At 37.7% G+C, this 15,829-nt stretch overlaps 1 protein-coding gene across 12 annotated transcripts in view; it reads right to left on the bottom strand.

The window, feature by feature from the left end:
* The window catches only part of dlg3 (discs, large homolog 3), a 98,737-nt gene that overhangs the window by 32,272 nt on the left and 50,636 nt on the right, over positions 1-15,829 (bottom strand). For 4 of the 12 annotated variants that reach the window (XM_084132894.1, XM_084132901.1, XM_084132899.1 and 1 more), the window contains exons 2-9: positions 11,545-11,598; positions 11,113-11,163; positions 9,657-9,781; positions 8,795-8,964; positions 8,329-8,465; positions 6,595-6,739; positions 4,984-5,158; positions 3,926-4,072 (exon numbers count right to left, since the gene is read on the bottom strand). In XM_084132894.1, coding sequence (XP_083989020.1) covers positions 3,926-4,072; positions 4,984-5,158; positions 6,595-6,739; positions 8,329-8,465; positions 8,795-8,964; positions 9,657-9,781; positions 11,113-11,163; positions 11,545-11,598 — 1,004 coding nt within the window. The remainder of the gene's footprint in view (positions 1-3,925; positions 4,073-4,983; positions 5,159-6,594; positions 6,740-8,328; positions 8,466-8,794; positions 8,965-9,656; positions 9,782-11,112; positions 11,164-11,544; positions 11,599-15,829) is intronic. The other 8 variants (XM_084132898.1, XM_084132903.1, XM_084132904.1 and 5 more) reach the window with 4 other exon arrangements.

Raw genomic sequence — 15,829 nt, 5'->3', positions numbered from 1 at the left:
TACACACACACACACACACTGGCAGAGTCCTCCAGGAGTTAACTGTCACTGTACACCAACACAAAGTATATTTGCCTGTAAACAACTTTTATTAGCCTCTGGGGACACCTCCAGGGTGATTGTGATAAGGTTCAGACTTACTTTGACAGCTTAGTTTGGGCACAGTGAAGTGCAAAGTGGGATAATATAACACTATTTATGTACTTTGGTAGGTGTAGCCGTGTGTAGGTTTAAATATTGTGCCTCATACTGCATGTGTGTATGTGTTTGGGCTACGTGTCAAAGGGAGTGTGTGTTCATGTCAGCACATTATAACAGACTGTCTAAGTGTATCTATGTGTGTGATGGGCATTGGCACACATTGTGTGTGTGTGTGTGTGTGTGTGTGTGTGTTTGTGGCCTGCTTTCCCCCATTCAAATGAATCATGACAGCTTCAGGAATGTGCGCCACTACTCATTTGTAGTCTGACTGCAGAATCGACCTCTCACTTCCCTATACATTTATGGTAAGAGCAGGTCCTACTGTTTATATTTACATAACTGCAACAGAAGCCAAAACATTCCTGTGTTGGAAGGTTCCATGAGTGTGTATTTATGTGTTTGGAGAATAATAAATCTCCAGTCTCGGTCAGACCTACAGCAATGCTAGTATACAAACTGATGAACATAATACAATAAACATACATGACATGTACAAGACTTCAAAAGGTGGGAGGTCAGTATTGTTAAACTACATACATGATCACACAGACACACACACACACACACACTTGTGGGCACCATGTGGAAGAATAGCTCTGTATACAAGTTAAACAAAAACTCTTCATATTGTCTAATGCCATCCTACAACTGTAAAATGTTGTTTTATAAGCATTTCTGAATAAAATGTGTGTGGGTACTAGCACATGTAAAATTGCTATGCAGTTGCTAGAGTGTTTAGGTTGTCAGGATGTTGCTATGTGTTTGCTAAGATGTTGCTAGGGAGTTCTGGGTGATTGCTTACTGGCCAAAGGCAAAAAAAAAATAGTTTCTGATGGTCTCTAGATATAGCTCCAGTCTTTCAATGTAAGTCTATGGATTCTATCTGCCGAACAGTGTAAGTCCAACTTCAAATAGCTATCACTCTTCAATAAACTGCACAAGGTATCATCATGTCATGATAATCTGTTGACTAGTTATGTGCTAAAGGTTAATATGTAGAGTGAGGGTTGTTGAAAATGAATTGAATAATTAGCCTTCGACTGTAGAGCCTGTACTACAGTACAGTGAGTATGTGAGAATTAAGCAACAATCACTGACACATAGTGGTACATAAAGTAGATTATACCCATCCCAGACAGCGAGTCACAGTACATCACTCAGACTAAGACTGCTTCAGAGAGCACACAAAACACCAGGACATTATATGGGCTGGTAAAGGATGATGGCTTAGGTTTAAACTCACATTCTATCTGAGATTGAACATAGGTACAAAATGGGCAGGGTGAATTGGGGGGTTTGGGGGGGTTATAGGGTTGAGGGTGCTGAACCCCCCATTTAGTTTTCGCCAAAGCTAAAGGCTGCAGGCTTCTTCAGTGTATTTTATATAGTACAGAATTTTCAAGGTTTCAATAACAAAAAAAAGAAGATGGCAATAGTAGGCAACTTGAGCACTTTCCTTTAGGATCAGTATGGGATGATAACTCAACATACAAAACATAACTAGTGGCATTATTTATCACCTTATTGTAGATTTACTTAATGGCTAACTGTTTTGAAAACAGCTTTACTGTTTTGATAAAAATGTCTTTAACTATTTTCTGTAGGTTGTGCAAGATTCAATTCCATTAAATGAAAATTCTTGAAAATCATTGGGGTACAAATAACATTGGACACCATTTAATGTCTTTGTATGGAGACTTTCAAAATGACTTTTTATGTTCCATACAGTTTTGAAATGACATGAGGTGAGTAAATGATAACAGAAATTTCATTTTTGGGTAAACTATCCCCTAAACTATACCTAAACAGTCTGTGCTAAACATTTGTGACTCTATTGACTGTAAAGGTGCTTAAAGGCCTGTTCACAGCAAGACAAATATTTGGTTCGAAATTCTGTGCGATTTTAATTTAAATGAGCGGCTGTTAATGCACCTGATCAGAGGTGTGAATATTCGCATGTTGTCAATGACGTTTCTTTTCCATCCCACTGTGAATAAAATTGGCCAACCGTCAGGATTCACGCTTTTGATCACATGCCCAGAGCCGCTGCTCTTACATAAAACAACAACTTGGTATAGGGTTGTCGCGATAATCGCAATATTGTACAATAATACTGCGATACTGACAAGCAAACTGCAATGTTCATGTTCTTTCCTTTTTCATAAGGCTATGCCCTTCTTGTTTTACACTTCATGCATGTGTATTGAATGTTAAATAAGTAAATAATGATAACAAAATTGAAGAATGTATTCTTAGAGAGAGAGAGAGATCGACTGAGCGCGTGCAAATACCTGCATCTGTCCTTCTTAAGATCAAGTCATATATTCGTGAAAAAAGCGAGTATGACATGTCAGAAGAGGAAAGTGATCTTTGTCCTAGCATTGTGGCGCTCACGTACATACAGTATTTTGCTAAGTGACAGTGAATAGCTGAGGAAGAATCTCTGTGCACTTATTGTTTGACAAACACCACAGCGAATACAAAAAACAAGTAAATACCGTCTGAATTACTTTCTTCTCCATGACGAGGGTATCAGAAACATAAAGTTTCTTAATGCTTTGTGTCCCGGAGTATCCAGAAAATTTCTGCTTTCTAAAAGCGCCACCGACAGTCAGAGAGTGAATGTAAATTTTCATTCAGCCCGGGTCTGAACAGACAAATCACATTTGAAAATTGGACCAATTTCTTTGTGCCAAACATTCCTGTTGGTGTGAACAGGCCTTAAAGGGTTAGTTCACCCAAAAATGAAAATTCTGTCAGTAATTACTCACTCTCATGTTGTTCCAACCCCGTAAGACTTTCGTTCATCTTCGGAACACAAATTAAGATATTTTTGATGAAATCTGAGAGCTGTCTCACTCCTCCATAGGCTTCTATGTTATTGAAACTTGCCGTCCCAGAAAGTTACTAAAGACAATGTTTAAAATAGTCCAAGTGACTACAGTGGCTCAACCATAAGTTTATCAAACAACGAGAATACTTTTTGTGCGCAAAAAACACACAAAAATAACGACTTTATTCAACTATTCATTTTCTTCTATGTGGGCCTCTGGTGAGTTTATGTAGTGTAACAGCGCAGAGCTTCTGTGTTGTACGTCAGCACCTAGGCTCACTATTGGCCAACGCTGGTCATGTGTGTGATGCGTGTGACATACAACACAGAAGCACTGCGCTGTTACACTACAATATAATAAAGTTGAATAAAGTCGTTATTTTGGGGGGGTTTTGCGCACAAAAAGTATTCTTGTTGCTTGATAAACTTATGGTTGAGCCACTGTAGTCACTTGGACTATATTAAACATTGTCTTTAGTAACTTTTCTGGGACGGCAAGTTTCAATAACATAGAAGCCTATGGAGGAGTGAGACAGCTCTCAGATTTCATCAAAAATATCTTAATTTGTGTTCCGAAGATGAACGAAAGTCTTACGGGGTTGGAACAACATGAGGGTGAGTAATTACTGACAGAATTTTCATTTTTGGGTGAACTAACCCTTTAAGGAGTTTAATACCACAAGCTAAAAAAGCATGGCATCTCTTCAACACTGCAGAGGAGTAAACGGCTCGAGGCAGGGAGCTATATCACCTCAAGACCTTACCTGTGCCACACTGCAGGTTGAGCTGAGGTAGGGGGAAGGGTGGTGGCCGTGCGGTGGGGGGGTTATTAGGTTAACTACTAGGCTATGCTATGCTAAGCCAGGCAGAGCGAGAAGCAGTGGTTAGTACCTGCCGGTGTACGGGACCAGGCTTTGACACAGAGCAGGCGGGGCGGGGCTGCAGCCCACGTCCCCAGACCCCCTGCTGCACAGATGGGGGGAGGGAGGGCTGGTGTCCCCATGAGGTTTGTGGATGGCACTGTAAATGGGCTCGCCCCTATTGGAGGTACAGAAATCACACAGTAAACGGGGCGCTTTCAGACACACAGAGACAGCAGACACTGAGACATACTGTATGAAGACACATACACATGCACACAGACGGAGACAAACACACACATGCAGAAGTGAGGATGCCTTCAGCTGGATGGCTAGAGAGGGACGAGTCAGCTCTGGGGCCCGGGCTGACTCACAGGCTCCAGGGAGTCCATGCTCAGAGAGGTAAAACCCATCTCATGTCCAGGCAACAGTGGCCGTAACTTCAAGACATTTGACCCCATGCCAGAAGCATTTCTTATACCCAGAGTGTTTGTTTGGCGTGTTGGGAATTGTGTTGGAGACTTTATTCAACCAGTCATGTTGCGTTAAAGCAATGTTCACAAACAAACCACCACAGAGAGGCATTAGACACCTCGTAGACGTTCTTCAGCCCACACTCGACACCTACTTAAAATCTTTTTCTTTTTTTTTCTATCTTTTCCCAGTTACATCATAAAATGTGAGCAGTACTGCCAAAAAGAAATTAAACAACTAAAGCTGAAGAACTGTAGCACAGATTGTGGTAAAACAAAGTACACCTCTAATCAAATATATATTTATATGGACATGCAAGTGTTGCTTTTTGTCATTTGTGCATGAGTGCTCTTGAAAAGTGACATCTGAGTGAGTGACAGGGTTCCCACACTTTTTGACCAATACATTTTCATGATTTTTATTATTAAAATTGCATTCACAATTTCAAGATGATGAAATAGTTTAGAGCTGCAGAAATTTCTATTTGTATGACTTTTCCAGGGGTGGAAATGTTAAAATTCCCTGATATTTCCAAATTTTTCATGGCCGTGGGAACCCTGGAGTGAAGAAGTGAGTGACCGCAAGTGAATAGGTGATTAAATTCTTGACTCTGACCTGGTGAAGTCCTCCTCCCCCAGCATGTGCCGTGGGACTGGGGAGTACCTCGAGGGGGTGACCTGGGGTGGCTGGTACACTGGTTTAGGCTCCATGCCCCCCATGTAGGCCATGCTGGAGTTGTGTCCGACGTGGTTGTCCACCATGGTGGGAAAGGCTGGAGGGAGGCCGAGACCAGTAAAGGGAAAAAAGGCAGATGATTTCACCAGGTAACTACAGAGGACCGGTTTATTGATAAGGGACAACATAAACTATGAGCCCTGGGCCAGATTTAATCTACCGGTAGTTATCAGGCATCACAGCTGATTGTCTGATTGTGATGTGCATATATACAACCATTCAAAATTTTGGAGTTGGTAAGATTTTTTCAAATGTTTTTAAAATAAGTCTCTTATGATTATCAAAGCTGTATTTATTTGATCAAATATACAGTAAAACATTAATATTGTGAAATATTATTACAATTGAACCATTTTCAATTTCAAAATAGTTTAAAATGTAATTTATTCCTGTGATGGCAAAGCTGAATTTTCAGCATCATTACTCCAGTCTTCAGTGTCACATGATCCTTCAGAAATCATTATAATATGATGATTTGGTGCGCAGGAAACATTTCTTATTATTATCAATGTTCAAAACAGTTGTGCTGCTTAATATTTTTCTGGAAAGTGTGATACACTTTTTCTCAGGATTCTTTGATGTATGGAGAGTTCAAAAGAAAAGCATTTATTTGAAATAAAGATAGTTTGCCAAAATATACAGTAAATGGTTTTACTGTCCCTTTTTAATTTGATGTCTTTACTGAATAAACGTATTATTTATTTCTATTAAAAAAACACTAATAACCTCAACCTTTTGAACAGTAGTGTGTCTTTTATTTTCTAATCAAAAAGAAAATCATTATTGCTGGTTTTAATTGCAAATTATAAGGATAAGGATTCATGCTGATATTGTCCATAATCCCACTTTGCCTTTTGGAAGGCACTGTATGTGCAATATTCCTGGATTACACCATCAAAAATGACTGACTGAGGTACAGTTTTATAGTTGCACTTTTGTTGAGAGACTTTTATTGAGAGACTGGCTCATCTCGTATATGACATCAATATGCAAGTAAAAAACAGCTAAATAATCTCATTGTAATTGCTATTCAATTGAAAAATATATATATATATATGTTCAATAAAAATGCTAAATACAGTTTCATGGCCAAAAAGAGATATTCAGTCGTCATAAGTAGTAATTTTGGCCGCTGTGTGTGCAATTGTGCAGGTGGATTGTGTGAAAGCCTCGTCTCTCAGTGGGAGGGAGGGATCAGTGTTCTGATGGGAGCAGCAGTGCAGTGTGTGTGGGTGTCTGAAAACAGCGCCCACTGCTACACCACAGTGCTGTTACAAAACTCCACAGCACTCACAGGCTCTGCACCATTCGGTTTCATTACAGGGTTACAGATAAAAGCAGATAGGGATGTAAGTTATGTTTGAATTGCCCTAAAAGCAAAGTCATTTTCACGTTTATCAATGTAGTGTGAAAAGTCATGTGTTAATAGACAGTTTAGGAATGTTTTTAAGGGCATAAGGTTGATGGAGATCAGCAAAAGAAGGTACGTACTGCTTGAGTAGTCTGGTGGGGCGTACATGTCGTTGAGATGTACTGGTCCCGGCTTGGCCACTTTCAGATAGACCATGTCTGAAGTATTCTTCAGGGCGGCCACAGCCTCCTCATGACGTACATCCTGAAGTATGATGTTATTCACCTGCGAAGGCAGACACACACACGCATGTTACATCGGCTGGTCTCTGAAGCGTGACTCAGAATGTTCACGACAGCACATTTGAAGATGTAGGAAGGAAGCGACTGGAGCGGAGGCTGGATGGCCCAACAATCGACGACGGTGCTCAATTCTCCAGCTCTCAGCCGTCCGGTCACAAAAGGAAGGACGAGAGGGTGGGGTAGCTGGAAAAGCGTAGTGCTTTTCCTTTGTAAGCTTTAGGGCACCTACACACTACAGAAAACTAAGTGCTTCACAGATAGAAATGTGCCCAATTTGTTCTAAGGGAGTGGAAGGAGTCAAGTCTGTTTGAAATGTGAGTATATAGCGAATTGGACTCACAACTGCCTCTCTGAAATACTCACTGGTCAATAGACGCCAACAGATTGGTCAAAGTTTTTTTTCTTTATTACACCTCAAATAACTAACATGCATTATTACTGTTAAACACACCCACAATAAATCCAAGCAGCATACATAAATAAAATAATAACTACCCAAAAAATATAAAGGCAATTTTAAATATGATTTATTTTGAGAGTTAAAAGGCATTCCTTTTTCTTAGTTGCTTTAAAGATTTAAATAAAAATTTGAAAATGCCACAAAATTTGGAGAAATTTGTGACCAGAGAGTAGTTAACTGTAAACAGGAATCCAAATTCTAATTTGAATGAAAGGAAGCAGAATTTAATTGAAATTACATGCAAAAGTCACAACTTCTGCTAATGTAGTATTTAATAATACATATAACTTTTCAGTTACCGATACCAAGATGATAGGTAACATGAAACACACAACATAGATAATTCAATATAAATGTCAACTCATTGAATAAAAGGGAGATAATACATCAATTTTGAATTTTGCCTGACCCCGTGCATGATGAAGTGTCACTTTCACAACCGATTTTTTCATCTACATTCTTGTAATGCACCATCCTCCCAAAAAAATGTATGGATACACACTATTATCAGATGCAGTATCAAATCTAGTTTATAATAACTTATATCTTTGTTATTACTTTGTCACTTTGTCACATTATAACTTAGCACACACAAAAAGCAACAGTGCAGATGGTGATCACAGACTTGACAGAGATAATTAAAATTTGACCAACTCTAGGCACTCTGTTCAAGAAATCAAGCTCCCTGACTGAATCAAAAAAAGAAAGTGAAGAAAAGGCGTATTTACATGTCTGCAGTTATGGCTGTCGTGATTGATGCATGGCCTTTTAATTATGGCATTTATGACCATGTCAAAGCTTGCTCAGTTCCTGGCACTTGTGTGCCATGTAAGTTTCTCTTTATCACAGATGTGTCCTTGTTTGAGTTTGCGCTCAGCTTCAACATCAATCACACAGTGGCCCATAAATCTTCACACATGATATATATTGTCTATAATACGACATAATAGCCTGCAACAGTGTCTGTGGTCATTGAAGCATATAGAAATTCACTGAAAAAAAGGTCCTGCAAAGATATGCAATGAACTTCCAATGCATAAAACCAGGTTGCCTATGTGTTGGCTCTACATATAGTGAAGAACAGAGGTGCATGAGTGCAGGTGAAATCTTACAGCTAGTAGGCGATCGCCTGTCTGCAGACGTCCATCTTTCTGTGCTGCCCCACCCTCGATGATCTTTGTGATGTAGATACTGTTGTCACCCGGGATGTGCTGGTTGCCTATACCTCCAGCAATACTGAAGCCAAGACCTTGAATGAATAGAAGGAGTTACATTTTAACCAGGAAATCAGATCTTCTGAAGTTGAAGTCAACATGAAATGACACTCAAAATCTGCCACTTAATGTGGCATATTTCAAGAGAAACAGGGAATTCAATGAGAAAAAAATGAAAAATGTGCACTGATGCATTTTGCACAATTATGTTAACTTTATATTTATTATAAAATGCCTCAATGTTTACGAATTTAACACAAGTTCAAAATAATTCAGAACTGCTATAAAAGTGATATTGTGCATAACAGCCATTTCTATTGTGTGTATCTCAAATGTATTTAGGTGCACATTTAGCACATCTAACCTTTAGGCCCTTTGAGTAGGTTGACCTCCAAAATGGTCTCCGGAGGAGCCTGTCTTCTGCGTACCAGCAACCTGACCACTGGGCCGGCCTCCTTCAAAGCCTCCACTGCCTTGCTGTGCACAACCTCCGACACGTCCACATCATTCACGCGCAGAACACAATCATTTACCCTTAGACACAAGAAGAGATTTAAAGTCAACACAGAAATAACAGAGAGAGAGAGAGAGAGAGAGTGAGAGAGAGAGAGAGAGAGAGAGAGAGAGTGAGAGAGAGAGAGAGAGAGAGAGAGAGACTTTGTTCCAAAACCAAGTAAACTGGCCAGATTCCTTCTCATCCTAATGATAACTGCCCAATTTGGAACACTCAACGTAAGGTGCGATCACAAAAAAGTCCCTTGTTCACTATCAATACACACTGATATCCCTCAGAAGTCACTTTCAAACTTATACACAGCTAATTCACATGAAAATCCGCATGGGAAAGTTTTTCACCCTTATTTCGCTCTTCACCCAAAATTCCTTATCGTGTGGATGTTGCTAAGCTGACACTGTTAGTTAGTTGCTAAGCTAATACTCTAATAGGATAAAAATGCTTAGCAAAATAATCGATTTTTTATTAACTTTTATTAGACACCTTCTTGCGTATTGCCTCTTCCAGTAAAGGATACATGCGATGCTGCCTTAGAATTTGGCCAAACTAGACAGCATAACTAAGATGTCTAACTTTTAGAACAGCCTATGGAAGGGGAACCTGCCTATGATGCCTTAAAATACTGCCTATGCAGGCAGCTCACTAGGTTTTGGAACAGAGCAAGAGTAGCACAAAATGAGTATTAGACCCTGAGAGACCCTAGACCACTCACCCTAGTCTCCCATCCATGGCAGCGGCACCTCCTGGGATGATCTTTGTGATGAAGATTCCTGGATCATCAGGAATGTGTGGATTATCCACACCTCCAGCAATGCTGAACCCAAGGCCAGAGTTGCCCTATTAATGACATACATGAGTAGAATATTATAGATGAGGAAATGCAGATGTTTCACAAAGATTTGTGGATAACGTTTGCATCTGCTTTTCAGAAGACACCTGGCTCTCAATACTTTGTAAACACCAGCAAGGCATGGACAGTTTTATGCTGCTAAATATAGGAATTTGTGGTGCGCATTTTAAGAATCCAAAAATCGTATCCGCTTCCGCCCAATTCTCCCTCCATATTTCATCAACTCTTACACTGCTGTTTTCATTCCAGTGCCAAAAAGCTGAGACAGACTGGTCTGTCTGACAGTCACATCTCAAAAGACAGGCCCTAAAGCAGACAGCTGAGAAAAGATTTCACTTTAATATTTTCTATAATTAATGAGCGACGGTCGGAGCAAATTAGTAGCAAGTGGAGCTAAGACATCCCAGTGAGCCTTTCATGCTCCAGAGCCACTGCGAGAGCTCCAACTAAAGAAGCGTTCACACCCACAGACCTTTTAACGTGAGATCTTAACATAGTTTATTTAGGCCTCAGCGTACAGAAATGGCACTTACAGAACAGCCCTGCAATTTTGCTGAAAGCTCAGAGATGCACCCAAATCCAACATCCACTGCTGTTTAATGAATGGCCTTTGCAGATAGATTTAGATTCATTTGCATTGAACAAACTTCAGGTATGAAAAGACTTTGCAATGTTAAAACCATGATAGTTCATATGATAATTCTTTGTAGATAAGAACAGCATCTGTACTTCAGATACATTGCATGGTATTTTCACAAGTGGTACATTTTCAAAACTCTTTTAGTAGTCCGTAAATATAATCAAAATGTAGCGTTTTCAAATGATCAAGTATTATTCTCAACTGACTTGAGAATAATGAGAATAATAATGTAACTTTTGCATTACACCTAATAAGTTTTTGATCTACACAGGACATTCATTTAAAGTTACTGCTGTTCATACTGTAATACGTTTCATTATCATCTGTTTTCCTTTATACCAATACATTTAATTCAACTCTCATTTAAACCTACTGATTTAATGGTAATCTACAAAGATTTAATATATCTATAGATTGATCATTATTTGTGTTTCTAAAGTATTGACTGTATACTGTGTTCTAGTATTGACAGAAACTGAGGTGATGATCAGTTTTGATAATGTACCACAGCTATAAATTGAATTGCCTGAAGTTCAATTGCAGGCATTTACGTAGCTCAACATTTACTGCCATCTAGTGTCCAGGTCCTCATAGGTAGCATTGGTGGAGGAGAATATTGGCAAGTTTTACAAGACACCCTAAAATAACAGACGTTTAAAACAGCTGAATGATATTTACCCTCTCCAGAATGATTTCTTCATATTTATACATGCCATCACTCCCGTTCACCTATAATAGACAAAAGAAAAATTGTTTAACATAGACAAGTAATGTTAACAAATTATACACAAGAAGGTCACAACTATCATTAATTATGTAAAAAGCAGAATCGCTATAAACTCAGCGCAATAAAAATGAGAGGTTTGAATCATGTACAAGGCATAGGGCTGATAAACACAGTCAAAGACTACTCATTATAACGGTTAAATAATAATTGCACTCGGCATTAAAGCCACATCTGCTGTGGTTTAATCTCTGCATATTTTTATTGTTATTATCTCATGTACAACAGGAAAGGTTTGGCCGGGCTGAGGGGGATAATTCCACGTGGCAGGCAGTCAGGCAGGCAGGCGCTACTGGAGGTGCTGAGAGCATGAAGCAGATACTTACATAAGGGCCTGCATCCAGTGAGTCTGCGTTCACAATGATGGGGGGAGGGTTTGCCTGTGAGATGAAGAGATGCACATTACCTCAGTGTGTGAGAATGGCGGCTCACACGTATGCACACACACACACATACACGCAGTCATGAGGAGACAGTAAATGCATGCCATGGGAACAGTGGGTCTCAATAGAGCATGGTACATCATCGCCATGATGTGACGCTTCAGGGGGAAGAGTGAGGACAGGACTGGAGGTGTGAAGATTACAGACGGCCTGTGGTCTGCCGCTGAAAGAGAACTGCAGTCGAGCCGAGGAGAGACAGTACTGCGTGTGTTTTTCCCCTCCGGCTAGTTTCATTTTTCATGTTTAAGCAATATCACATGAATATCAGCATGGATATGATTACACTACCACTCAAAGGTTTGGGGTCAGTCAGATTTTTTTATTTTTTGGGGGAAGAAATTAATGCTTTTATTCAGTAACGATGCATTAAGTTGATCAAAAGTGACAGTAAATACATTTACGTTGTTAAAAAAGATTTCTATTTCAAATCAACGCTGAACTTTTGAACATTTTATTCATCAAAGAATTTTTAAGAAGTTTTTAACATTGATAATAAGAAATGTGTCTTGAACATTTTAAAATATGTTAAAACAATATTTCAAAATATTACTTTTGGTTTTAATGTATTTTTGATCAAGAAAATTCAGCTTACGTGAGCCTAAAAGACTTCAAAATAATCTTACCAACCCCAAACTTTTGAATGGTAGCGTACATTTAGTAACATTTTAGTCTTACATTTTAGATACAAAATGTGCAAACATTCTAAAATGTTTATTTTTGCTCTACTAATAAAAAGAGTTCCAAATGACTGCAAAGGGATCATATCCTTCCAAACCCAAAATTATTATTTTTTCTTATAGAGTAACACAAAAGGAGAAAAAAAGAGGCAAAGAAAGACAGACTAGGGGCTGTCAAGCTCTAAAAAGGTCAAAAGTTCCATAAAAACACCATGAGAGTACTTCATATGACTTGTGCACAGGTGACCTTTTACCACAACTTAAATAAATGCATGGTTGCAAGTTAAAATTCTAACTTATTGTTTTAATTTCTCCTTTTTAGTGGCAAACATTATTTTGTTGAGTTCTGCTGGCATAATAATTACATCAACTTAATATTGTGTGTAAAATATTTACATATATTGAAATTAGGCAGTGGATTTCTAGTTCCCAGCATGCTTTGCATAAGACTGTATAAGGAGAATAAATGTTGAAATTCAGTGTTATTTTATTTGTTTTTGTTTTTATAGTGAAAGTAAAGACCTGTTAGTTTTTAATTATCTTACTTGCTCAATAAATATACATGTTAAATAAGTCACACTTGATAGCTGATAGCTGTGGAACTGAACTGAAATAGGTAAGATTAATCGGTTCCATGGCTACAACTCAAGTAGTTGGAGTAATCAACTTAAAAATATTATTATTAAGTTACTCTAATTCTACTCGATGTTGTCATAACTCAAAAAAATTGATGCAAAAAATGTTAAGCCAACACTATATTTCAAGTCTGTTGTTTGAGAGAAAAAGAAAATGTAAGTGCTTCATGCTTTTGGGAGATTGACAGTCACTGTCTACATTCATATACTCAAGAGCAGCTTGAACATTCTGCAGAATATATTCTCATTTTGTGTTGCACAAAAGAAAGCAAATAACACATGTGCCAAATGACATGGGGGATGTGACAGACATATTTGTAAACTAGTTCTTTATAACAAAGAGGTGGGAGTGTACAAATTCATGTCATCCTGTAGTTTTAGGTAGTACCATAGAATAGTCCATGCTCTTAACAAAACATGAACGAACTGAGGCAGTGAACCAACTGACATGCGTGGCCTTTCACATGCAAACCTTGTTGTGTTTGTGAGAATTGATCTGATTGATCAATGGTGAGGTGATGCTGACAGGGCCGCCGGCTGACCAGTAGAGGAGATGGTCACTACCTCTCCACCCCCTTCAGTACTTGAGGAGTGAAGCACTAGATTATCACTCCAATTGATACTAAATCCCATAGAACTCTTGTAATCAAGCCATACACATTGTCAACTAATCAGTGTTTATCTTGTTTTCCAGTAAAAATATAAACATTCTTAAAATGAGTTAAACTTTATCAAGAAACAAAATTGTGCAATATAATAGAATATACCTTTATTTTAACTTTTTTTTCATGTTTCTACCATAAATAAACTTAATTTGAGATTATGTTCTTTTCAGTGTTGTTGTTGTTGACTAAAACTCAAACAAAAACTATTAGAAATTGTGGTAACACTTTACATTATGTAGCTTTTATGTATACTGCATTATAAAGGGATGTACATAATGTACATTATAATGCATTATATCTTTTCATAAATAATTGTAACCAAAGTTAATATGCATTACAATATACACAGACTCCGTTACATCTGAAATTGGTAGTTTGTAGTGTTTTAATGCATTATATTTTCTAAGGGTGTATTATATTGAAACTGTTACAATTATTCATGAGATCATACAATGCTTTTTAAGGTGCATTTCATGGCATAATTAATGCATTAAAAATACTTTTATAATGCATTATAAATAGAAGCTTTAAACAAAGTGTTACTGAAATGGTTTCTGGAAATTGAAATTGAGAAGAAATAAAATAAAAAAAATAATATTAGATGAAAAACTTAAACTTGTCCTGTCATCTAACTGAAATAATTAAGGTTAAGTTGAAGTGCTACAATTACTAAAACTGAAATAAAATTGACAAAGCACACAAAATTATAAAAATAAATAAATAATTAAATATAAAAATAAAAGCTAATTCAATATATTAATAAATACTATAATAGTATATAAATAATACTAAAATAAGACCTCATTGTTTTATCACACACAATTTTGATCCTGAACAAATTTAGATTGCTTTAAGGATGTTTTGATATTTATTACTGGAAGACTTTGCAGTACTTCTGCAATTTACCTCTCTTAGTAGCCTTGGCATAATAATCCACATATATGTAGAGTAGTGAAACACATTTTTAATATCACTTGTAACACATTTTTAAGATCACTTTTGACTGCTAAATTTACTGGGTAGAACTACTGCAGAAAGCTTTATATAACATTCAGCTATATTGCACAGATATTCACCCCCCTCACATTCCCTCTGGCTGTCACAGCAGCTGTGGCTGATTGCGTTTCAGTTGCAGACCCTGAATAATTTCTGTGCCTCTCTTAGGCAGTAAAGACCTGAAAAGACCATTTGAGTTACAAGAACATATTCTAAAAGCGTTTCCTACGTCACCATCTCTATTTTCACCTGACACTTCCATCCTCGTGACAGGTCCTCACAGATGCAGATGGCACTCAGGTACAGCTAGCTCTCCAGTGTGAGAGGTTAGCGCAGCATATCAGCTCTATCTAGACATCTGCACACTGAGTAAAGACCTGCTCTTAAAGTTTGCTCTCTAGAAGAATCCGCATCGGTGAGCATATGCAATATTACAAGACTTCTGCTCTTGATTCGCTTATTTGTGTGCAAAAGCATCAGACGCCATTTTGTGTAAAAACAATTGGAAATCTGGATGCGAGTAATCTCATTATGATTTACATATTGAGTGACCTACGTGCTGACTGATCCTAGTTGCATCCCAAATTATGTACAATACACTTTGTACTTACTGTACACGAAACACTATGTACTCTGTCAGAGTGAATGGCTTTTAGAAGGGGAGTGTCATCTTAAACAGAACAATTAATGCTTTATCCATTTGAAGGAAATTATGTTTCAAACCAACCCACTGACATGTTGCTTTACCACGTAAACAAAAACAACAGGAAAATTCTTCAAAATAAATGTTTCTGTGTTCCACAGAAGGTCATACAGGTTTGGAATATAAAATGATGACGTAATTTTCATTTCTGAGTGAACTATTTTTCAACTGATCGATTCAGTCTTGTGAGGTACTGTACACTACCATTCAAAAGTTTGGGGTTTTGGGAAGATTTTTAAATGTTTATGAAAGCCTCGTTCACCAAGACAGCATTTATGTTATCAAAAATACAGTAAAAACAATAATATTGTGAAATATTACAGTTTAAAATAACTATTCAAGTTGTATAAATATCTATTTGATTATATTTCAAAATGTAATTTATTCTTGTGATGACAAAGCTGAAATTTCAGCATCATTACTCCAGTCTTGAGTGTCACATGATCCTTCAGAAATCATTCTAATATGCTGATTTGCTGCTCAAGATACATT

The sequence above is a fragment of the Abramis brama genome (assembly GCF_963993115.1).
Source record: "Abramis brama genome assembly, chromosome: 13".
In the NCBI taxonomy this organism is placed as follows: domain Eukaryota; kingdom Metazoa; phylum Chordata; class Actinopteri; order Cypriniformes; family Leuciscidae; genus Abramis; species Abramis brama.
This window is presented reverse-complemented; position numbering and strand designations above follow the sequence as displayed.